Raw genomic sequence first — 26,347 nt, 5'->3', positions numbered from 1 at the left:
AGAAAAAACTTCGACCCTCTAGTTCACCACCTAAAAGCTACCGTAGTCAATGTTAGCCTAAGGGGAAGGTCCCCATAGGCTTGGCTATCTTTTTTTGGTCGAAGGATAATTCTTCGATCGATGGATTAAAATCCTTTGAATCGTTCGATTCCAAGGATTTAATCGTTTGATCGAACAATCGATTGTTCCTTTGATCGTTTGATTGAACTATTTGCGCAGAATCCTTCGACTTCGATATTCGAAGTCGAAGGATTTTAATTTCCCAGTCAAATATCGAGGGTTAATTAACCCTCAATATTTGACCCTTAATACATCTGCTCCTTAATGTTTACAAAATTTTCTAGTAAACTTATGGTATGAAGATCCAAACTACAGAAAGATCCATTCTGGATAACATGTCTCATACCTGTATTCACTACTCTAACCAAATGCCTTTTGCTCCAAATCTTTCCATTATATATATCTATAGTATTTTGTTTTCTCCATCTAGCCGGACAGAGGCACAAAACGAGGGCGTGAAAATGAACCAGAAGAGTTGAGACCACAGAGGAAAGAGAGAGGAGGGAGGAACTGGCATCGAGATGAGGAAAGGGGGCTACCTCCAGATGAGGAGAGGAACATGGATGATATAATAGGGGATGATGAGGAAGAGGTGAGAGAGCACTTGCAGTTTAATTGGAAAGTTTTTGTGCCACCACTGATGAATGCATGTATCAAAAGGTTAGTGAGAATAAACTTTGCTCTTTTGCTGCACTATGGAATAGAGGCAGAGATTAGTATAGGGTTGCATGTGCAGTCAAGTAGCATGTCCAGTATGATTACAGTTTGGACAGAAAGGAATGATTGCAGATTTAAATCATGCCTTTGCAAAAGTAGCCGCTAGGTTTGACTGCACAGGAACACAACTGGACTTACTGTTTGAGGCGATAGTTTCCGGGCAACCTTAATACTTTTGGTAATGAGTATAATGATTGGCTTTGGATGTGGTGTTATGTTGGCAGCTGTTAAAGGGAATGTTTAACATCAGCCATCTGTTGGGTAGCAATTCACTTGTCCGATCTCATCTTGACATAGAGTGAAACACTGGATGAGAGTGCAATGAAAAGAATGATCCTGAATTTTGAGAAAAGATCCTACAAGAACCAAGAACTGCGTATCAAATTCCCAGACAATCCTGAGAAGTAGGTCCTAGACGTACAGCACATTGCTTATATCCTGTATATTGTTTATGTGGTCTATATATAATCCAAACAATAGTGTGGAGGTTGTGTATTTAATATATAAATATAAACCACTGACCCAGTCTTGCCTGTAACCCATTATTTATGCCTTGCACCTTAACCTACTATAAATGTTGTACCTATTCTGGTTTACACTTCACTCCTTCCGACACCTACAACCTCTTTTTGAAAAGAAAGATATATACGGAACCTTATGGGGATTTTTTGGATTCCCTAGACCCCATGCTTTTCTGCATTTAGGTTTCTTGCCTCCTTTTTGTATAATGCTGTTCCTGCAAAATGAAAATGTTACAGTTTTTCCTCATTTCTTTTAGGTTCATGGAGTCGGAATTAGACTTGAACGATATAATCCAAGAGATGCATGTTATTGCCACTATACCAGATCTGTACCATCTTCTTGTGGAGCTCAATGCTGTGCAGTCTTTACTTGGCTTGTTAAGTCATGAAAATACTGATATCCTTCCATAAGTCTATAAATCAGTTAATCTTGGGTGTGTTTGTCACTTTTTGGTGCATGGGGTATAGTGCTTATTTGTGTGCTCATGCAAGCTTGCATATTTTGCCCTTATTCTGGCACAAATTTGTTGCTACTTCCTTAGCCTGCCACATGTGTGCATTGCTGTGGTTGACCTGCTGCAGGAACTAACAGATATTGACACGCTTCATGAGAGCGAAGAGGGTGCCCAGGTCCTTATAGATGCACTGGTAAGTAACATGTAGATCTTTCCTTTCTCCTTTTGCTTATTTGTCCATCACTGGAATGAAGGGGAGAAGTGGAGTGCTCAAGATTGCATATGAGAGAGGAAAACTATTGGTCTTAAGCTTTAATTAAACTATACATTAACTTTTAGTGTGATAAGCAAGTTGTAATATCTGATGGTCTTATAAGCAGGTTCCTAGGTATGCAGTTATGTTATAGCTGATGGCATACTCTTTTGAGACTTAAGGTGGCCAAAGAAGTAACAATTACGATCTTTCTTGGAAAAGATCTTTCCAAGAAAGATCGTTCGTTTCAATACACACGTGTAGAGCTGAATCGTCAGATATACAGGTAGATATACGGGAAGAAACAATAGAATTCTACCTGTATCTAACGATTCAGCACTAACAATGGGCGATTTTTGGGTCCCTTCAAAGGCACCTGATCAAAATTTTCCGTCCAGCCCGATCGACGAGCCGACCGATATCCAAGTCTTTTGCCGATATCGGTTGGCTCTTTTTCCACCATACACGCAACGAATATCGGACGAAAATTTTTTTTGTACGATATTATCTGTGCGTCTATGGCCACCTTTAGGGGTATATTTATCAAAGAGTGAAGTTAGAGATCGCCACAGTCCTCTAGAGTGAAATTCCTCCACTCTCCATTTATTTCTATGCGATTTTGAAAGGTGTATTTATCAAAGGATGAACTTTCACTTTCAGCCATTGATAAATACTCTTAAAAATCCCATAGAAATGAATGTAGAGTGTCGGAATTTCACTCTAGACGACTGTGGCGATCTCTAACTTAACTCTTTGATAAATATACCCCTTAGTAGGTAGGCAAACCCTTAACTTAATTTCCAGGTCTTGTTCGCTGTTTATGTCACAGCATAGTTTTGAATGAAATTCCCACAAAGCAGATAGTGTTGGATACTTTCTTTAGTAACTTATGATATTTTCAGTTGAAGGGGATGTCAATCCAGAAATAACATTTCTCTGACGTCTCAGGGGGACACAGGAGACCGATGGGGTAAAGCACCATCCTTCAGGAGGCAGGACACTTGATTGACAGATCAAAAGAGGGCGTGCCAGTACTCCGGCTTTACCCCTAGCACTTCCTCTTTTACCTCAGTTTTTCAAGTGTCCTCTGTCCACAGGAGGATGGACCCATCGGTCTCTAGTGAGACCCAACAGAGATATTCTACGGTCAGCGGTTAGCGCTGACACCAGGGGCTATACTTGGGCCAGAATTATCTGCACCCAGAAAGTTAACCCCCTACGCTGGAATAAATCAATACCGGGGCCAGTAGCTCAATAAAGAGCGGCCTTCCAGATCGAAACCTACTCCCCGGGGGGAGCAGGGACTCTGGCCGGAAAGCACAGTCATGGCTGGGTAAGGGGAGTTTCCTCCCGTTTTTTATTAGTTCACGGTTAAGGGACACCTTCCCCCATGAGGTCCATTCAGTGGGGGGTCCATGCACCACGGTCGTTCCGCAAGGAATGGTAGCTAACCGTTACCCACTCAGCCTGAAATACTATCGCCTTGCTGAGCTCTACATGCGCCATGCCGAGATTCGAGTTCCTCTCAGGTACGTTAAGATACCGGGAGAAGTGGATGCGGCGGCCATCTTGCTACAGGAGCAGCGCAAGAAGCGTGCGCATTCACTTAATGCTGGCGCCACTACTGCGGCGGCCATCTTGCTACAGGAGTGCGCAGCTTCTCATGACGCCGGCGCCAGTACGGCGGCGGCCATTTTGTTGGAGCGCACTCAGGACAGCGAGTTTCTGTCAGCGCGGTCAGCCGGATAAGGTTTTGGTGAAGTAAAATACACCAATATCGAGTGCCACCAGTCTCCGACTTCACTCCTACCTCTTCTCACCAAATATGGCAGAAGGTAGGACAGGGGGACTATTTACCCGGGCAAGTGGACGAACTCCAACAGCAGCAGGGGTGGCACAGGTAACTTATCTTGCCTGCATTAAATGTCAGTCCAAATTTCCAGGGGGGCAAACAGAACAGCTCTGCAGGTCCTGTCTTCCTGGGGTTGAGGCTCCGCCAGCACCCTTAGAACCCATACAAGTTCAAGGGGGTCAAGCTGGTTCGTTATCTCCAGAAAGTGTTGTCCAAACTCCTGCAACCAGAACTCTGCCAGATATGTCAGCACCATCATGGGTGCTTCAATTGTCACAGTCACTTGCTTCACTACAGCAACTACCCTCGCTTGCTGATTCTATTGCTTCATCTATAGTAGAGTCTATTGAAAAATCTATGTCTAAGTCACAGGAAGGGTCTGGTGATAAACGTAAAAGGTCAAGCTCCAAACGCATACAATCTCTTTCACCACCAGCTGCAGCCATACAAGCATCAGATTCAGAATCTGAACAAGAGGGAGAAATTCTGTCCTCTTCTTCCCAGTCAGAGGATGAGGAAGAAGGAGGAACTGATAGGGACACCCACCATGATGTTGAAGCCATCATAAAAGCTGTCATTAGTACATTGAAGCTAGATCCACCTACAGATCAGCAAACTGCTCCCAAAGGTCTGTTTAAAAGACAGCGCAAATCCACCACTGAGTTTCCCTTACATGATCAACTAGTGGCAGTTATTCAAGATGAGTGGGATACCCCAGACAAAAAGTTTCAACCTAATAGAAAGTTTTCTAAGCTGTACCCATTTCCAAAAGAGACTGTAGATAAATGGGCAATACCACCTATGGTGGATGCACCAGTTTCCAGATTGTCCAGAAATACAACATTACCGGTTACGGATGCAGCTGCATTTAAGGACCCTACGGACAAAAGAATGGAAGGATTCTTAAAAGCAGTATTCTCAGCATCAGGTTCAGCACTGCGTCCCGCACTAGCCACAGCATGGGTCAGTAGAGCTATGGAAACCTGGTCCACATCTCTTATATCAGGTCTGCAAGATGGGACATCGAGAGCAAACCTTATAGACATAGCCCGCGACATGGCAGAAGCCAGTGCATACCTTAGCGAAGCAACACTTGACACTGCTCAATTGGCGGCACGTTCCTCCGCCTTAGCGGTAGCTGCTCGCCGGGCTCTATGGCTTAAAAACTGGTCAGCTGACCTTAGTTCAAAAAAGTCGCTGATCGCACTTCCATTCAAGGGTCTACGTCTTTTCGGCGAGGAATTGGAAAAGATCATTTCCCAGGCCACGGGAGGCAAGAGTACCTTCCTTCCCCAATCGAAGGCCCGGTCAGCTAATACATTTCGCAGAGGAAAATTTTTTCGTGGCCAAGGCAACAGACAAACAAAACGTTCAACCTCGCCACGCAGGTCCAATTTTCGTAATCGATTCTCCGACAAGTCCAGGCCAACCTGGAGATCAAATAAGTCCCAGGGCAAGCCCACTCAAGATAAACCCAATTCAGCATGACGGGGCGAGCCCCTTGGGGCCACAGGGGGCTATAGGGGGCAGACTACTACAGTTCAGAGAAATGTGGATTCAGCACACCTCCGAATCTTGGATAACAGAAATCGTTACGGAAGGGTATCATCTCGATTTTTGGACTACACCCCCCAGGAAGTTTTTTATGTCCACAATACCCACAGATCCAAACAAAGCTCAAGCTTTTTACAACTGTGTTGCGACTCTTCAGAACACGGGTGTAATCGTTCCAGTACCCCCTCATCAGAAATTTTACGGTTTCTACTCCAATTTGTTTGTGGTTCCAAAGAAAGAAGGAGCTTTTCGGCCTGTTCTAGATCTCAAAGACCTGAACAAGTTCATCAGAACGGTAAAATTCAAGATGGAGACGTTGCGGTCTGTCATCCGGGGGATGGAACCAAATCAACTACTCATGTCCCTAGACATAAAGGATGCATACCTGCATGTTCCAATCTGGCTGCCACATCAACGTTACTTGAGGTTTGCATTCCGCAACCAACATTACCAATTTGTAGCACTACCCTTCGGTCTGTCATCAGCACCAAGGGTATTCACAAAGTTAATGGCGGTGACCTCGGCGACAATGAGACTCCAGGGAATATCAGTAACTCCATACTTGGACGATCTCCTCCTCAAGGCCAATTCGATAGAACAAGCCCAGGTGGTCCTAAACCAGGCAACCAGAATAATACAACAATTCGGTTGGTGGATCAATTGGAAGAAATCGCAGATATATCCATCCCATCGGATGATTTTTCTGGGTTTGGAATTCGATACAATCCTACAGAAGGTGTTTCTGCCACAGGACAAACAGGCCAAGTTGCAGAAGCAAGTGGCCAATCTACGCCGATCACCCCACCCAACGATTCATCAAGCCATGAAGGTTTTAGGCTCTATGGTATCGACTATGGAAGCAGTACCGTTTGCCCAAATTCATCTGCGGCCCTTGCAGTCAGACATTCTAAGATGGTGGAAAAGGGGATCTCTGATGCAAACCTTCCCTTTGTCTCAAAAGACCAAGTCCTCTCTCAAGTGGTGGCTCCGGCTGAGCACATTGACCAAGGGCCAGTCATGGGCAACTCCGGAATGGACAATTCTGACAACAGATGCCAGCCTGTCAGGATGGGGAGCGACATGGCAGAGAAATACGGCGCAAGGAAGGTGGTCGCTACAGGAGACCAAGATGCCAATAAATCTACTGGAACTGAGAGCAATCCGACTGGCACTAGACAACTGGGCGTCGGAACTGAGGGCACAAGCCGTCAGAGTACAGTGCGACAACGCCACGGCAGTGGCATATATAAATCGTCAGGGAGGCACCCGAAGCAAGGGTGCCCTAAAAGAAGCCGAAATGATAGTCCATTGGGCGGAGCAAAACTCAGTGCAGTTGTCAGCAATCCACATCCCAGGGGTGTCCAACGTGCAAGCGGACTTTCTCAGTCGACACCAAATAGATCCAGGGGAGTGGGAGCTTCATCCAGACGTGTTCGAGCAGCTGATTCAAAAATGGGGAATACCACAGATAGACCTCATGGCGTCCAGAACAAATTGCAAGATCAACAGATTCTTTGCCCGGTACAGGGACCCTCTAGCATACGGGATCGACGCCATAACACAACCTTGGAGGTTCGATCTAGCATATGTGTTCCCACCAGTTCCCATGCTGCCCAGAGTTCTCAAGAAGATACGTCAATCAGACCTACTGGTCATCGTGATAGCCCCCTTCTGGCCACGAAGAACTTGGTTTCACGACCTACAAGATCTGTCGGCAGACGCCGCGATTCCTCTACCTCGCAGGGCAGATCTGCTGCGGCAAGGTCCCATTCATCACCACAATCCAATGCTATTCAATTTGACGGCATGGCTATTGAAAAGTCCATCTGGAGAAGGAAGGGGTTTTCCGAGGAAGTGATTGCTACCTTACTTCAGGCAAGGAAACCAGTGTCTGTTAGAATTTATCACAGGATATGGAAGAGTTACTGGCTATGGTGTCAAGATAACAACGTAGACTTTGGGTCTCTTTCTATACCATCTATCCTAGCTTTTCTACAAAAAGGCCTCAATATGAAACTACAGTTGGCTTCCCTTAAGGTTCAGATTTCTGCTTTGTCACTGCTTTTTCAGCATAAGATAGCCTTGGACAACACGGTCAAGGAGTTTCTTCAAGGAGTAGCTCATATAGCTCCACCGCGTCAAAGTCCAACACCTTCCTGGGACCTAAACGTAGTTCTCACAGCACTTCTGGATCCTCCGTTTGAGCCCATAGCTGCCATTGACCTTCAATGGCTTACCTGGAAAGTAGTTTTTCTAGTAGCTGTCTCATCTGCACGTAGAGTATCGGAGCTAGCAGCGCTTTCATGTGATCCTCAACTCTTGGTGTTTCATAAAGACAAAGCAGTACTTCGCACCAAGTCGTCATTTCTACCTAAAGTAGTATCCTCATTCCACATCAATCAAGAAATAGTTGTACCATCTCTCTGTCCGGATCCCAAGAATGCTAAGGAGAAAAGATTGCACGGGTTAGACGTTGTTAGAGCACTGAGGATATACGTTAAACGTACTCAAGAAATTAGATGCTCAGATTCACTTTTCATAATTCCATCAGGCCCACGTGCAGGTCAAATGGCATCCAAAACGACGATATCAAGATGGATTAGAGAAGCCATAGGAAGAGCTTATATAGCGAAAGGAAAGTCACCGCCTTTTCAAATTCGAGCACACTCCACAAGGGCAATGGGGGCTTCCTGGGCCTGGCGAAACTCTGCCTCGGTGGAACAGATCTGCAGAGCAGCAACCTGGTCCACAATTCACACATTTACAAAGTTCTACCGCCTAGATACGTTTGCATCGGCGGAAGCGGCATTTGGCCGCAAAGTACTGCAAGCAGTGGTGCAAGCCTAATGGCGAGCATTCACAAATTCCGTTGCCCTCCCTGCTGTTTTTGGGGCTGCTTTGGTAAGTCCCCATCGGTCTCCTGTGTCCCCCTGAGACGTCAGAGAAAATAGGATTTATTTACTCACCGTTAAATCCGTTTCTCTGAGTCGATAGGGGGACACAGGACTTCCCACCCGGTTCATGCTTGTACATAGTTTAAAGTTGCAATAGTTTTTCTGTTCTACCTTGTTTATGCCTGGTGGCCAATTTTGGGTACCAACTGAGGTAAAAGAGGAAGTGCTAGGGGTAAAGCCGGAGTACTGGCACGCCCTCTTTTGATCTGTCAATCAAGTGTCCTGCCTCCTGAAGGATGGTGCTTTACCCCATCGGTCTCCTGTGTCCCCCTATCGACTCAGAGAAACGGATTTAACGGTGAGTAAATAAATCCTATTTTTACCTAGTAAAAGAAGTATAATTTTTAAGGGGTGGTTCACCTTTAAGTTTACTTTTAATATGTTACAGAATTGCTAATTCTAAGCAACTTTTACTTATGTCTTCATTATTTATTTTTTATAGTTTGAATTATTTGCACCTTCTTCTAATTCTTTCCAGCTTTCAAATGAGGGGTCACTGACCCCATCTAAAAATAAATGCTTTGTAAGGCTACACATTTATTGTTATTGCTACTTTTTATTACTTTTTATTACTTATTCTATTATTCTATTCTCTTACTCTGCTAAGGTAATTTGGACCCTAGCAACCAGATTGCCGAAATTGCAAACTGGAGAGCTGCTGAATAAAAAGCTCAATAACTCAAAAACCACAAATAAAAAAAAAATTAAAAATCTATTGCAAATTGTCTCAGGCTATCACACTCTATATCATACTAAAAGTAATTTAAAGGTAAACAACCCTTTAGTGCCCCAGCTTACTATCTCTAGTGGGGACAGATACATACAGATCAAATTCCTTAATAGCGTATAACTCACCCCACAAAGATTAGCCAGGATCTATCCAGGTGTCTCGTTCCAGTGTCCCAAATCCTGGAGACCGGTGGGTATTTTATCTTCTAGGAGTGCCCAATAATATAGGAATTTTACCGAGAGGGTCTTACTTAAGCTGACACTACCCTAGTGCTCCCTAATTCACAGTCACCCACCCCAGCTCGAAATCCTCTTCTCTCTCACTCTATCTATCTAATCTATTCTTCCTTCTATTTCTAAATATAGGAGCTGCTCCTATCTGTTTTATTTTAAAATTGTAATGCAAAATAAAAACTTAGGAAAAAGAAAAGTTGAATAACCCCTTTAAAGGAACAGTAACATTAAAAAATGAGTGTTTTAAAGTAATGAAAATATAAGATACTGTTGCCCTGCACTGCTAAAACTGCTGTGTTTGCTTCAGAAACACTACTATTGTTTATATAAATGAGCTGCTGTGTAGCAATGGGGGCAGCCATTCAAAGGAGAAAAGGCATAGCAGATAAACTCTGTAGAACATAATGGTGTTATCAGTTATCCACTATTTAACCTGTGCCATATAGTCTTTTTTTCTTCAATTTCCACCATTGCTACACAGCAGCTTGTTTATATGAACTATAGTAGTGTTTTACCAGTGCTGGGCAACACTACATGATATTTTCAATATTTTCAAACACTTTAATTTTTTTTGTTACTGTTCTGTGTCAGCCCCAGCAGTATGGATACCAATGTTGGTGAATATATCTTCCAGACATCTGTTTTATCGCATTCACACAATATGCTAATTATCACTCCCACACTCAAAACTACTACTGTGCTAGTACATTGCAATTTGAATTATTTCAGTTTTAATACTTGCCCACCATATCACTGGACTGACTTCCCGACAGGATATATGCTCTCCATTGCCACTCTCGGAATATTATCATGAAGTTACCAGTCTGCAGGATCTTGCATTTATTAACTGAACTGTATATTCAGACAGAATTAAAACATAGATGTCTAAATCATTATCCAAATGATTTCTTTACGAATAAAAGGGAGACAGGAAAAAAAACATCCACGAAGCAGGCTGAGGTGCTAGTAGAAAATGAGGGCAGTCTCTGTAATGAATCCTTTCTAATCAATATAATGGGAATGTCAGACATATAGAAGATTGGAAATACACTATGGGCAATGTAGTGTAAGATCCATTTCTAATTTATTATTATCTTCTGGGGAACTGATTTGATCCACTAGATGCAGCTTTAAGTGAGCTACAAGCAATATAATTAGTAGCTCGATCGATAAACGGAATTATGTGTCGTGTGTTTTCTGCATGTTCTGATGAAAATCATTACCGAGCTCATATGGCAACTCCATTGACTTAAATGAAAGCTTTGGCAGGTTAGCCTTGGATGCATATTTTACAACTGGTACATTTATATTACAAGACGTATAGAGAGGTGAAATGTGTAAGGCTATTGGCTTCCGTAAAAAGCTGGCTTTCATTTTAGAAAGGTCGAACTTTGGTCTTTTTTTCTACCCGATTTAACTATGTAAGTGTGTTCTCATACAGATATCACATTACATTTTATAATAAAGCATGTTATAAAGAATTCAGAAATTATAAGGAATTAAGGTTAAGCCTGAACAGCGTGGGAACATAAAAAATCCCTGTATTAAGTCCAAATCTGCAGGACCAGAAAATTCCCCTGTACAGAAAGATAACATAAAACTATGCCAGCAAGCAGCTGCAATGAGCATTGTGTTCCTATAGTGGGGCAAAGATTATTTGATAAAGAAAACAAGTTTCTGTGTATTGCTGACAATATTATGTCCATACATAGTTACATACATAGTTAAATTGGGTTGAAAAAAGACAGTCCATCAAGTTCAACCCCTCCAAATGAAAACCCAGCATCCATACACACACCCCTCCCTACTTTTAATTAAAATTCTATATACCCATACCTATACTAACTATAGAGCTTAGTATCACAATAGCCTTTGATATTATGTCTGTCCAAAAAATCATCCAAGCCATTCTTATAGTCATTAACTGAATCAGCCATCACAACATCACCCGGCAGTGCATTCCACAACCTCACTGTCCTGACTGTGAAGAACCCCCTACGTTGCTTCAAATGAAAGTTCTTTTCTTCTAGTCTAAAGGGGTGGCCTCTGGTACGGTGATCCACTTTATGGGTAAAAAGGTCCCCTGACATTTGTCTATAATGTCCTCTAATGTACTTGTAAAGTGTAATCATGTCCCCTCGCTAGCGCCTTTTTTCCAGAGAAAACAACCCCAACCTTGACAGTCTACCCTCATAATTTAAGTCTTCCGTCCCTCTTACCAATTTAGTTGCACTTAGTCTCTACACTCTCTCCAGCTCATTTATATCCCTCTTAAGGACTGGAGTCCAAAACTGCACTGCATACTCCAGATGAGGCCTCACCAGGGACCTATAAAGAGGCAGAATTATGTTTTCATCCCTTGAGTTAATGCCCTTTTTTATGCAAGACAGAACTTTATTTGCTTTAGTAGCCACAGAATGACACTGCCCAGAATTAGACAACGAGTTATCTACAAAAACCCCTAGATCCTTTTCATTTAAGGAAACTCCCAACACACTGCCATTTAGTGTATAACTTGCATTTATATTATTTTTGCCAAAGTGCATAACCTTGCATTTATCAACATTGAACCTCATTTTCCAGTTTGCTGCCCAGTTTTCCAGTTTAGACAAATCACTTTGCAAAGTGGCAGCATCCTGCATGGAACCTATAGTTCTGCACAATTTAGTATCATCTGCAAAAATAGAAACAGTACTTTCAATGCCCACCTCCAGGTCATGTGTTTTACAGACTCTTAAAGACGAGCCTGCACTGTATCTTTCTTGCTTTTTCATGTGCTCTACCTGCGTTGTCGCTTGCCTGCACCACATTAAGTACAATCACATCGGAAATACAGGGCTGCATTTTTTCCTGTGTTCCCATGCACTGGAGGTCATGAGAGATCAGCCCAGGAGAACACAAGCAGAAACCCTATTCTATAAGAATTCTAAGGCTCCCATTTCCTCCATTTATAATAGCCCCATTATAGGAACACGCTGGACTTTTCTCCACCCAGTTGTTCTTAGGCACGTCATCCCTACAGTGTTGGGTCTGGACCTCGGTGTAAGTGTCTTTTCCAATGATACAGACATTGCCCGTACAAAGTTTCAATCAGAGAAGGAAATTTATTCAAGCACAGAATACAAAAGCATTCAGTAGCTCGGGAGAATTCTCTACCAATTTGACTGTTGCACATATCTTTATAATATCACATCAGCATAGAAAATATTAGCCATACATGATTGGTTACATTCAGCATAGATTACTTTTTTTTCAAAATAATTTTAGTTCTTATTCTAAGTAACCTCGAAGCCCAAGACTGTACCATAACATATTGTTTATAGATTCATCTTCCACCTTATCTATTAGCTAGCCTTCAAACTTGTTATTTTTCTTCTGCATACATAAGCAAAATATCCAAGCTGCAAGGAAAAAGAGAAAAACTATTTTCATCTTCACCTGACTTGTATGCTTTAGAAATAGAAAATGGTATCGAAATGAACCAGAGTTCAGAGGTTATATAGGCCTCAGACTAATTAGGATTCGACAACGGCTGTTAACTTTCTGACATTGAATTCTCTATTCTTCCCACTTGCCCACAGCCTCACACTCTGTTTCTTTCTCTCCTTCAGTTGGAGGGCCAAGTTGTTGCTCTCATTGTACAAAATCTGGAACGTCTGGATGAATCTGTGAAAGAGGAGTCAGATGGAGTTCACAATTCCTTAGGTATGAACATTGATACACATACCTGTGATTTTGGAAGAATGTTTAAAGTAATCATCATCTTTTTGAGTGAAGCAGAACCTTAAAACTTTTTCAGTTAGCTGTTCTGCTAGCAATCCCCTCTGTTTTCTCTCATGTGACTGAGCATTATCTCAATTTAATGTATTAATATAATGCCAGTCAGTTGGGTGTATAGTGCATAGTAAAACACAGATACATGAAAACACTGTTAGATCAATCTTCCTGCTTTACTTCGAAGATAAAACAGGTTTGCAAATGAATCTTCAAATATTAAGCTAACTGGCCTTTAATTCAGGCAGCAAGCAAGTAAGCTTCTGCTCCAGAACCAACTCTCCGAGGAAATATTCGATGCATCTGTTTGTTCATATTTGAGTGCTTGCTCCCATTTCCCATTTCTTACCATAGCAATAATTGAGAATATGACTGAATTTCGCCCTGAAATATGCTCAGACGCTTCACAGCAGGGACTCCTCCATTGGCTGCTGAAAAGGCTGAAGGTTGGTTAATGTGATGTAAATACTGTTCTGCAAATGCCTCTTTCTCCTAATTTTATTGTGCCTGTCTGCACCTTACGCTTGCCCATTCATTATTTAATTTTTGAGTCCGTTCTTCTCAACTATTTATTTGATTTCTTTCTCCATTGCCTCAACCCCATCTTTCGGAGGTGTTCATCCTTTCCCAGTTGGTGGGGCATTTGCCCCCTCCTTTTTTTATTGAAGGCACTTGTCGCCTCCTTTTTTTTTTATTGGGGGAGGGGTTAATTTCCCCCCTTCTTTGCCTTCTATCCCTACATTGGCATTTCTTTTAATTCCCTTAATATTATGTTTAAATTACATTCTGTAGGAATGTTATTTCATTCTCTTGTTCCTGGTGTTGATGTTGCACTTTCAATACGTCAATGTTTTCTTCCCCTTCAGGCCAAGTTGCCGTTTGATGCCAACAAGCTGTACTGCAGTGAGATTTTGGCCATTCTTTTACAGAATAATGATGGTGAGTTGAGCTACTAACCTCCCATTTTAGGATTCGGTTCGGCCAGGGGGAAGGATCTGGCCGAATCCGAATCCTGCTGAAAAAGGCCGAATCCTGGATTCGGTGCATCCCTAATAATAACCTATTGAAACAACTGATATTCTAAATGGAATAATTTTTATTTAGACCAGTTATCTTACCCAATGCACTGTAGTATGCAACAGGTTGAATTTTTTTACCTAAAAAGTTACATTTGTGATTATTTTTTCACCAGCCATCACTGCATTGGCCATGTTTTTCCCTTCATCCTTTTCTTTAGTCATTGCTACAGCCTCATTTCTTACTCTTTATTCTGCCCCCTTTCACTTTTTATTTGAGACTTTTTTTTTTTATCTGTCAATGCTCTCTTATAAATTTCGTTGTGTAATCCAGTTTTTTTTTGACCCTGCCTTGCTTCCATACTGCTTGCACTGTTCTTTTATCCTCTACTGTGTACCATTCCCCCCCCCCCATCACAATGTATTGATTCCCTCTGCTGATGGATATGTTCTTCTCTGACTGTCCCCCCCCCCTCTCTCAGACACTCGAGAGCTACTAGGGGAGCTGGATGGAATTGATGTGCTGCTTCAGCAATTGTCGGTGAGTGCCTCCCGCCCCTGCCTGCCCTCACACCTTGGCATTACTCAGAGCACAATGGCAGACTGCTGTCTCAGCTCTTACTAGAGAATGTCAATGTACACCCACTGCCTGTCACTGTCCACCTCCCGCCTTACTGACCCTGAATTACAGTGACTGTATCTCCCTTTTCTCTGCCATTTATTAGTCCTCTCACTTCATCTCATCTCTGCAGCTAACAAGCAACGGTTTATACGTAATCATTAAATTTAACTTCATGATTTGTCAATTAGTGGAACACTCACTATTGCCCCAGAAATGCATATCATCCATGTTTTGGGTCATAACCCCTTCTGTGACTGAAGTTTCCAATAATATTAATGACATCTTGGGGGTGTATTAGGCATTTATCCTCTGAGAAATGCAAAGTGTGGTTTGGCCTCAGGGTGTCCCGCTCTGTCAGCATGCCTGTGACTGGATGGAAGTTTTAAACTTAACTTGGGGACCAGCTCTGCCCCATAAACACTACAGTCCCTTGCATTGCAGCCTACTGTAGTTTTATATTTAATATTTAGATAAATAAATCTGCTGATTTAGACTAAACTGCCCAAGCATAGTCTGTATAGGCCAAATGGCTTTATCCAAATCCTGGTGGATAGTCTTTCTGTGCTAATTGAAGGAGTAGCACATTCACACATGCATATTCCTAACAGGTTTTTTCATTGGGATAGGTTTTCAAGCGCCATGATCCAGGAACTGCAGAAGAGCAGGAGATGATGGAGAATCTGTTTGATGCGCTTTGCTCCTGTCTAATGCTCAGCAGCAACAGAGACAGATTCCTGAAGGGAGAGGGTCTGCAGCTGATGAACCTAATGCTCAGGTGAGAAATTCAAGGGACAATAAAACCTACAGTTGCATTAGATTGCATTGAAAAAAAAATAAACTCCTTTACCAACTCTTTATCAGTCACATTGGGATAGTTTTGTATAGCTTACACTGGTGATTTAATAATTCACTGGTGGGTGCCAATTGTAAGACCGTTTTGTAGTCGGATGGGAAACCGCAGTAAACCCAATCTGTCTGCCACCCCTTTCCTATAAAGATATATGGGTAAACATGCTGCCTGGACTGGATGTGATTGTTGACAACTGCTCAGCTTCTGTCTGAGTATGCAGTACATTTGCATTATTTCACTATAAGTAGCAGTGACAGGTGGATAGTATTTAAATTGTATTTTTAAAGGAGAACTAAAGCTTAACTAAAGAAGTAGGCTACAAATGTTGTACATTATGTTTGAACTTCTGTACCAGTCTGAGGCAACCACAGCCCTTTAGCAGTAAAGATCTGGGTCTCCAAAGATGCCCCAGTAGCTCCCCATCTTCTTTTCTGCTGATTGACTCTGTGCTGCTGTCACTTACTGAGCTTAGGGACCCACACACAATATACAGTACACATAGAATAGAAATGTCACAATATAATATAAGGCTGATTAGTAATTAATACAGATAATTAATACATCAGTACAGAAACCAGTGCAATTGGCATCAGAATTTAATAATCAACCTTGTAGCATCAGCTTATATTACACGCAAACCTAATTTTTTTGCTTGTTAATTAGCGATGACCCCTCAGCTTAGCTTCTGAACAGCTTCTCAGAGCCCACTGAGCATGTGAGTGTCGCAGATACTTTCCAAGATGGTGACAAGTTTGAAGTCCTGGATCATTGCTGCTATTGACAAGCTGAAACTTTAGGCTGGTACAATAAGTGCAGTATATAAAACATGACATTTTAGCCATATTCAGTTTTAGGGTTTACTTCTATAAATTATATTTGTGCAAACAGCCTTAACAGTATTTACCAACACCACACAGAAGAACATGTTTGTTTGTTTGTTTGTTTGTTTTCTTTTTCAGTAATAGCAAATTGCTTAAGCATCTGCTGGGTACTGTAAATGTTAAGGTTTTTCTTTTGGTAAAGGCTTCAGGTTACAAGCGGTAACTTACTATTCCCCTGGACAGGAGAACAAGCCCCTTAGTGCTCATTCAGGCAGCACTTCTGGCTTCGGTATTGACTGTGCTGTGCACCTTGTACCACTTAAAAAAAAAAAAATAACACACAAGTTAGGGATTATGTTCAAGGGAGGAGTTGTAGCTATCTGTTCGGAAACAGAGTGCAGAAACCTGAAGCAATTCTACAATAGAAGAACACAGTGTGGACACAATACGCATTTTTGCACACTAACAAGGAGGTTGTAAAGGATCCCAATAGTGTCTGGGCTCTCTCTGTCTGATGTCCTCTCAATGGTTTGGTTTATATGGGTATATTGCTTAGTTGTCGTGGGATACTGGGAGTTGTAATCCAGTCACATCTGGATGGTCGCTGGTTTCCTATCCCAGCTCTTGTATAAATTAATGTTTAGGTGCAATATGCAGCCATGTTGTATCTGCTGCTGGTCTGAGCTTTATTAAGTTAAGTTTTAATATCCCCTGTATCTTTCAAATGAATATCTTGTTACATTTTATCAACAGTGGAAAAAGACTGGTACATTATTTTTGCTTTTAGTTTAACCCCTCCTGATGCATTTCTGAGTGTGCAGGAGTCTTGCATCGCTAGCTAGAACTTGTACTAGAGACATCAGCTTGAATTTTCCAGCTTTACTACTGAATGTGTCCAAGAAAGTATTTATGTTGAAAAGTTAGTATTCAAGTGCAAATAGGTTGCTGCTAGCATGGTTCCCTGGGGAGGGACAATTTCAGAAAAATAGAGAAAACAAGGTGCTCCAGAATATAATATAAATAGCTCAGCTAGTAGTTGATGTGGTCAAGGTGCACCAGACCCCCAGCTTTAGGGAGCAGCAAAACAGTATATACGACAAAAAGAACAGAGCTGTCCGGAATTCACAAAGCCAAGAAATATTTTTTTAATTTTATTAATCAAAGTTAAAAATATACTTGTCCTCTCCGTGAGCTCTACGTGTTTCATACCCATAGGGGTACTTAATCATGGGCTATGATCTCACCCAGCAGGAAATTAGCATTTATACAAAAATCAAAAAGAATTAAAGAAAAAATAGAAAAGCAGTTCTTAAAGAGATGGCACTACATACTGTATATGTCTTAAATGAAGGGGCAATTTCAGGCCCTCCATATTTAATTGAATAGCAAATTCCAGCATCATTGGTAGCAACAACCTCTAGTGATCATGCTTCACTGAGCACTTGCATTTTTACACTAATATTCCATGTGGGTTTAGATCCCCTTTAAATGCATTTTGGATAAGTCTTAGTGCTGTTTGTCATATGGTCTGTTTTGTTTCAGAGAGAAGAAAATGTCCCGTTGCAGTGCACTGCGGGTATTAGATCATGCCATGATCGGTCCAGAGGGCACAGATAACTGTCACAAGTTTGTGGACATCCTTGGGCTTCGAACCATCTTTCCTCTTTTCATGAAATCTCCCAAAAAGATGAAGAAAACGGGTGTCTCTGAGAAGGAGCACGAGGGTAAGAGACTAGTGAAGGCAGTGGAAGCTGAGAGTGCCCACTCTTCAAAACTTTGGCATCACCTGACAGTACTTTGCCTTAGCTCTTTAGCTTTAAAAACATACTGGGGTCGTCCTGGATAGTAAGAATAGAGGAATTGTCTGTAATCTGCCTATGGCACTAGCCCACTATTAAAAGTTCTCAGGACCCATCTGTCATTTTTCCAAGTGGCTATTTGCCACCCTGCTTTTGACATTAGTCTACCTAGAACTTCAGCTAAGCGCTGAGTATCATTTCCAGGCAGCACACTGGCGGCTTTCCAGTTTAATACACAGAGGCTAATCTCTAACTGTGGAAAAATATTGAGGGTAACGGTGCTTCGCTAGCAGCACAAATATGCTTAAACCAAAGGGATTAGCCGACGTTGAGAGAAAGGAACCAAGAAAATTTCCTGACATAAGTCTGCCCCCCCTTGTTAGCGGTTTATTGTTCCTTTTATTAAGGCAGCCATTCTATATGGGTTCATAATCCTCCTTCCTAGTGGGGGTTACAGATTGTGTGCTGCTCTGCAATGCTGATTATTTTAATGATGTGTGTAATAATAAATATACATCCATATATTCAGCTATTATGCCTTCAGGCCTTCAGTCTGTTTTACGTTATTTACACTTTCTTTGTGTATGTAGCAGCATTGTAACAAGATGCTCCACCTCCCTCAATAGATACCTGGTGCATGTTTCATTGTTCTTTGCTCTTCATACAGAACATGTATGCTCCATCCTGGCCTCACTACTACGGAACCTGAGAGGTCAGCAGAGGACACGGCTTCTCAGCAAGTTCACAGAAAGTGACTGCGAGAAGGTTAGTGAGAAATGCGAAAGTTCTACCTACACCTGCGACAAGCACAGAAATCGTTTCTCTGCATGGAGTTGTCGGGGCTGCAATTTTAAGATCACGTCATCTTTTGTTCATTCTTTGCCTTATGATTCTCACTCAGGTGGATCGGCTCATGGAGTTGTACTTTAAATACCTGGAGGCTGTACGGGTGGCCGACAAGAAGATAGAAGGAGAGAAACACGTTAGTGGACTAATTCATATCTTAATGTTTCGGAATTTAAGCATGCCCCATCACATTCTAATAATCAGTTTCTCTTCATCAAATTTAACTTTTGTTCACAAACTTGAAGCAAATCTTTTTATCCAACTGAAATGTTAATTGCTTTACACTTCTGATTTCCATTTGTTTACATCTGCCATTGCTGTCTTTTTTTTTTTTCCCAACTACGATATACTTTCTCCTGTCTCATTTGCCCCCCCCCCATCCTGTTAAATAAAAATTTCCTTCCATTTTCTGTGTTCTGCTACCTTTCCTCAATAAATATGTTGTGCTGGCAGGATATGGTGCGCCGAGGTGAGATTTTAGATGATGACGTTGAGGAGGAGTTTTACCTGCGAAGACTGGATGCTGGCCTCTTCCTGCTTCAGCTCCTGTGTTATGTCGCAGCAGAGATCTGTAACACAAGCCTTCCACAGGTATGCTGATTTTTGCAACCACGCAGCTCTTGGATTATTTTTGGGGAACAATAACTTTTATAACACTTTTTTTATACTAAATCTGCAATGGGACATTAGTTCAGGCTACAATGAATTGGTAAATCTCAGCAAGATCCATATACTTGGGAGGAAGCACATTACTGAACTTCTTATAATAAGCGACTGGAATTTGACTGTCCTTCAGTTTTGGTCTCCTAGATTATGTATAAGTAGAGCTCTAATGGACTTCCATCCCTTATGATGGTAGTCTCATTAAATGGTTTATATTTACCATCTGAGAATGGAATGGATGAACATGTTTGACTTTGGGTAGTGGTACACTTAAGATTAAATGCTGCCACCAGAAATGAACCATTTTTTATATTGTCTTTACAGAGTGTTTATAATATCATAAAAATATTTTTACAATGCTTTTACATGACCTATCTAATCCCCCATGTTCCTCTGAGGGGGTTACCATATTTGTGCAGCAGTAGTCTGTTAGCATTACAAACTCCCCCGGTTGAGAAGGGACAATGAGGTTGGCCAAACAGTCAGGTTTAGGAACTTCAAATAACAGACCAATCTACAGGTAGCTTTTAATGTACATGTAATATTTTGAAATAATTTTTTTTTTTAAATAACTGTCTGTATCACTTTAAGCTTTAAGATGCTTTGTGGCAGTTGTTAATAGTGATATTGGCCTATGTTCTGCTTTTTAGTATGTTGGCACTTAGTATTTCTAACCCATGGTGCCTAATCCACGCATCTTGGCTTTGTTTGCTTTCCTTCCATATCTGCTTTCTGCGGCTCTCTCTTGCTCTGCCTCTGATCACTTAACCGCAGCTGTTTTTGTATTTTTCTTTCCAGTTTGTTTCCCTTGTAATAATCCGCCTTCTTGTGGATATTCTCAGCCTGCAGTCACTCACTGCCTGTGGTTTCCTGTTTGCTTATCATCCCTCCCTCTGTTTGCTGCTTTGCTCTTTTCATTCCTCACCCCTTTTCAGCTTGCTGTTGCACTGCTCACTTTTTGGTCTTCACGTTATGTGATTTCCTTTTTCTCCCCTTGTCTCTTTTGGTTACATTTCTTTTGCATTTGATTCCAGACTCGCCAGAGAGTCCTGCAAATTCTAAACATGAGAGGCAGCTCTGTGAAAATTATGAGACACATCCTAAAAGGTAAGTGTTTAGGGATTTAGTTATCCACATGCTGCACTGGGCCTTCTGGGTTTTTTGTACCTTGTACTTTTTCCTCTATCAGATCATGTTGTAAAACTTTAGTATATTCTGTATGGAGAAAATATAAGGGATGGGTTTATTATTTGGTGGCTTTAGGAATCCGAAGGAGATTATAAGGGACTGATTATGCTTAATAGAAATAAAATGAACAATTAGGGGTTATCAATGTGGGGTAACATATGGAACTAGGGGGCAGGGATTTATATAAATGAACGAGGGAGAGGCTGTATAGTTTATATGGAACCGAGAGGGGAATATAGGGAGGAGCGAAATGGAACAATTAAGGAGGACTTACTTATCTCCATGTCTTCTGGGAATGCCCAGAGATCCAGCAGTTCTGGGGTGCTGTAACGCTATACCTGGCGACAGCTCTGGATCTCCCGGGCATATGTTCTCCTCTTACGTGTCTACTGGGTATTGTAACAGAAGGTACTATGAGTAAATACCAAAGACTGTGCTATTTACAATCACTGTATTATGCCAAAAAGGCGATCTTGCTGCAGTGGAAGTCGATGTCTGCTCCCACCCTTACCTTCTGGAAACAGTTAATCAATGACTCTCTCTCAAAGCTAAAGATGATTTACATTACGAGGGGATGTCCTAAAAAGTTTGATGAGATTTGGGGAACTTGGGTTTCAGCCCAAGCTTAACAATGTGATTTATATATAACTGTATTGTATTACAAGTGTAATTGTTTTGACCTGAACGATGTACTTTGTGACATTGTCCGCTCTCAACGACCCTTGAGACTCCGCTTCTTCTCTTTCTTCTCTTCTCTCTCCCTTTCTCTCTCCTCTCTTTCCCTTTTTTCTTGTTAAAATTACGAATAAATAAAATCTTTCAAAAAAAAAGGAGGACTTACTTATGTAGAGTAGAGGGAAGAGGCATGAAAAGAGTTATATGCAGGGGGTAAGGCAACAGTGCCAGGAATTATAGATGGGCTTGGGGTGATATTAAACAATAGCAGAAGTCATAAGTATCAGCAGGGGAAAGTACAAGGTTTGTGGGAAATCATACTGCTTAAAGGACGGACCTTCCAAGAAGTTGCCTTTTGCATCTCATGACTTTGGGTTTTTCCCAAATCAGGAGGTCTGTAATTCCTCCCAGTATTTGATTTCTCTGCTTATTTTTTATCTTGTAGAATACTCCGAGAGTATTGGCAATGGGAAGAGTGAAGAATTCCGGGAGAGTGAGCAAAAGCGAATTCAGGAGCTGTTGGAGACTCTATAACATCTACCAGGAACCCTTCAAGAAATGTACCATAAATACCTTGTTCTGAGGAATCTATATGTAAATAGAACTTCTAACATTTGGATTCGCCATTTTATCCTCCAACCCACCTAATCTCCCGTCCTTCTGTCATTTTTTTTTTTTCTTGTGATCTGACCGCGTGTCCAAGGGGATGCCATTCAAATGGCCATGTTTGGTATTTTTATATAAAGTACAGTAATAATAATAATTGTCATTTCCTTCTTCTGTTGTTTGAGGCATTCCTTCTGTGCTTTAGCAGGAGGTTGCTAAAACAAAAAAGATTAGTATGTCTTTGGTTCTTGAAGAGGGGAGAGTTTGCAATGGAAGTCTCTCCCTGCGGTTACTATTTGCAGCTTTAGCTGGAATTAACTAGGCCTTGATCCAAAGGGCAGCGGACAGGTTAACACTCCTGTGACAGTAAGTGAAGCCTTATGTCGGATCATATTTACAGCCTGTATTCTGATGCTGTAGCTGTATATTTGCGTGCTTTCCAGTGTTAAGAATAAAGCACTGCCTCATTGGCTCTTTTTCCTGCCACTCAATTGCCAGACGCTGCTGTTTAAAAGATCTTGTTTGGCTTTCAGATCAATAGCTGGCAGAGGCAGCAGTCAAGTAGACAGGCTGCACCTTTGGTACACAGATAAAATTCTTCAAGGATGCAATCAATATATCAGATGGCTATTATCAGCCAAAAGGAGTGCTCCTAAAGATTCCCTGAATTGGAGGTTATTGATCTTATGGCAGCAGTCTGATAATTGCTCGCTGGGGACAAACGTAACCACTGAAAAAGTGTGATTTGTAGGGAGATTCTAAGGCCTATGTCACATTAGTGTCACTGTGACTTTTTCTGCAAATTACTGCTTTATGAGCTGCTAGTACATATTCCCCCCCTTTCTTATGGCTCCTTTTGATGAAAATGTCCTTTGTCATTTTTCAAAAGCAGTGACCGCAACATTTAAAAACTCCAAACACCTGGTATAAACTGTCTAATATCTGAGAGAGAGAGTTTCCATTTTTTATGTGTGTAGAAAGCCATGAACAGTTATTGACCCCTGTTTATCAGCAATTAAGTACAGAGAGAGACTTAGATATTCTACTGTAAACACAAAATATCAAACTACCGCTGCTTGATCTTTAAAGAAATACTGCCCTCACAATACAATGGTGTGTGATTGGAAACAGCATATAATGTTGTATAGTGATGGTAGGAAATAGTAGACTACTTGTGTAAATACATCCCCTGTGCTTCCTCCACATTTACAACACTATAAAGTGTTGGCATAAATGAAGAGAGATGATAGATATGTCCACTCTCAGCCTTCTATGGGGCAGATTTACTAAAGGGCGAAGTGACTAACGATATTGATATCTCGCCAGTGTCCCACCCGCAGGGACATCGCCAATTCACTAACAGGCGCCAATTTGCTAGTGAACAGGACCGTCGCTTGTGGTCATTCGCGATCTATTGCCAGGCGACTTTTCGCTCTGACGAATGATCGTTACTCTGCAAATTCACTAAAGTGCGGATTTTACTGAACGTTACCTCTTTCGTCAGAGTTGACTTTGCCGCCTCAGACCAGGCGAATTGCTAAAATAAAGCTAGATCTTCCTCAGTCTTCTGTCACTTACATCATATCCTGTGTGCCGAAAACGCATTCAAGTTCAAAAAACGCTGGCGACCTTTCCTTTTTTTCAGCGGGATTGGCTGCAAAAGTCCTAACTTATGTTTTTGGGTAACTAGTTTTCTCCACACATTTTATAACATATGGTCTATTCATTTTACAGTGGGCTCATGTGTAGGGCATTATATTAACTCTCTTGTCTTTATTAAGGTTCCCTGGACATGTGTAATATAAATCTGTAACTTGAACCATTTGCACCAACATTTATAATAAAGACGTCCATTCAACTTAAAATTTTCCGGCCTATGTAAATTGAACTAAGCGCAAGATCACTAGCGAAGTTTCGCTAGGCTCCAGTGAACGCTAGCAATCTTCGCTATGAAATGCTCGCACAGCCGAAGTAACGCTAGAGAAAAGTCCCCAGCATTTGACACCCGGGATGAAACTAGCGTATTCGTAGTGCATTTGCGTCTGGCGAAAAGGTGCAAAGCTGGCAAAAATTTGCCCGTTAGTGAATCTGTCCCATATCGTCAAGACAAATGGTTCTATATGCTGATTGCCCATGTTATAAACACTAACAAATAAATGAACTTCAGAATAAGCCTCCTTTGCAAGCTCTCTACATGCAACTCTGGGTCTTGGGAGTTGTACTGTCGCAGCTGGATTATAACTGGATATAGCTAATTTATGATAATTAAATGATGTTTGTTTCCATTAATTAAGCTGCACAAGATTATTGGACATAACTGCTTGGTTGCTGTGGGTTACCGAACCTGAACAAACCTTCATAAATATGGCTACTTAACCCTTTCAGGCTCTTGTGCCACTTCTTCATTTGCATGGAGCAGAAACACAAAACCTTTGGCACTCCATTATTATTAATATTTTTTTTTAACTACAAAGCCGAGCTTGCACAGCATGCTGGTAGTTGTGGTTTGAGACCGCTTTAAAGTTCAGTCAGGTTTACTTACAAACTCCAGGATTCCTATTGTATTGTAAGTACTTTTCTTACTCTGGGTGGATAGCTGATATACAGTGTCTGTCCCTGCATGGCCTTTCTATATAAATTCAGAATAATATTAGTACAAGGAAGGAGTTAAAAGCAGACCACATTCCTCCCTGACCTTGGAGAACTGCTAGAAGAAGCTGCCCTGCTGGAGCCAGTATACATCCTCTAATTGATAACCACGCTGGAGCCAGGAGACGGTTCCGGTCATTAAAATCATATTATCCCATGTTGGCCACTATGCCTACTGTAATGAGAAAAGCGCGAGGAAGTGTTTGGGGTGGAGGGAAGAGACTTCTGCCATCTCTTAACCATTTACTTGCCCTGCGGCCCAAAACACATTTGTCTTGCCGCCAACTGATTAATGAGCTATTGTGATAATATTCTAGGTGTAATGTTCTGTGCTGCCCCCAGTCACCGCACGCAGTGTTTTCTCTTATCTCTTCTGTGCATGGTTACATCCAATGCCAGTTTTGTGCCCTGCCTGGCACAGTGCCACTTGTCATTACAGGCTGGTGCCTGCGTCTAATTTATTGTCCTAATAACCTCCACCTACTCCAGCATGTGACGAATGGCAGGTGCTGATGAGCCAACCCCCCCCCCTCCCTGGATTCTGTTGTCACATTGAGAGATTCATTGCTAAAGAGCCCTTTGCAGAAAAGCACTAAATATAGCTAGGCAGCTTTGGAGCATTGTTCTGGCACACAATATCTGCAGACTATTTCTGCCTGCTTTTATATATTTACAAGAAAGTCACTATTTGTAGGCTAAGTTATTAGCATGAATATTGCTCCCTTATTGAACAATGTGGCAGCCCTACAAATAGACTGTATCAGTGATAATGAGTTGTGCTTTTAGACTGTCTCAGTGCTTTTGGCCCAGGCATCCCTATATACCACAACACTAAGATAACTCTCCATACTCCAGCTCCAAGCTGGCCATGCACACAGCAATCTGACCATCTTAGCACTTGGGGACTCCTGCAACTCCATAGTTCCTCAGTATAAAAGTTTATTCAGTTATGAGTATGTTATCTTGTGTGTCTTTGACCATCTGTCTGGCTTTTGTGCAGTGCTTAGAGGGCACCTTCACCCTAACATTTAGCAAGATGTAGACATTGATATTCTGAAATAATTTGCAGTGAGTTACACAGTTAAATCTGGTTGAAAAAAGACAAAGTCCATCAAGTTCAACCCCTCCAAATGAAAACCCAGCATCCATACACACACCCCTCCCTACTTTTAATTAAATTCTAAATACCCATACCTATACTAACTATAGAATTTAGTATCACAATAGCCTTTGATATTATGTCTGTCCAAAAAATCATCCAAGCCATTCTTATAGTCATTAACTGAATCAGCCATCACAACATCACCCGGCAGTGCATTCCACAACCTCACTGTCCTGACTGTGAAGAACCCCCTACGTTGCTTCAAATGAAAGTTCTTTTCTTCTAGTCTAAAGGGGTGGCCTCTGGTACGGTGATCCTCTTTATGGGTAAAAAGGTCCCCTGCTATTTGTCTATTATGTCCTCTAATGTACTTGTAAAGTGTAATCATGTCCCCTCGCAAGCGCCTT

The 26,347-nt window shown here is 41.6% G+C and overlaps 1 protein-coding gene across 1 annotated transcript; it reads left to right on the top strand.

The window, feature by feature from the left end:
* Positions 1 to 490: 490 nt before the first annotated feature.
* On the top strand, positions 491 to 22,346 carry ctnnbl1.L (catenin beta like 1 L homeolog; the record flags this gene model as incomplete). The annotated part of the gene is given in 15 exon segments (NM_001095808.1): positions 491 to 652; positions 1,075 to 1,181; positions 1,556 to 1,695; positions 1,849 to 1,946; positions 12,941 to 13,034; positions 13,458 to 13,549; positions 13,970 to 14,042; positions 14,602 to 14,660; positions 15,368 to 15,516; positions 17,955 to 18,136; positions 18,879 to 18,976; positions 19,113 to 19,193; positions 19,511 to 19,648; positions 20,755 to 20,827; positions 22,029 to 22,346. Coding segments are annotated over 15 exon segments (1,635 nt in total), but the record flags the coding sequence as incomplete, so codon positions are not given.
* Between the last annotated feature and the right edge of the window lie 4,001 nt (positions 22,347 to 26,347).

This window comes from Xenopus laevis, chromosome 9_10L (genome assembly GCF_017654675.1).
Source record: "Xenopus laevis strain J_2021 chromosome 9_10L, Xenopus_laevis_v10.1, whole genome shotgun sequence".
Classification (NCBI taxonomy): domain Eukaryota; kingdom Metazoa; phylum Chordata; class Amphibia; order Anura; family Pipidae; genus Xenopus; species Xenopus laevis.
The sequence above is the reverse complement of the archived record's forward strand: the minus strand, read 5'-3'. Positions and strand labels throughout refer to the sequence as shown.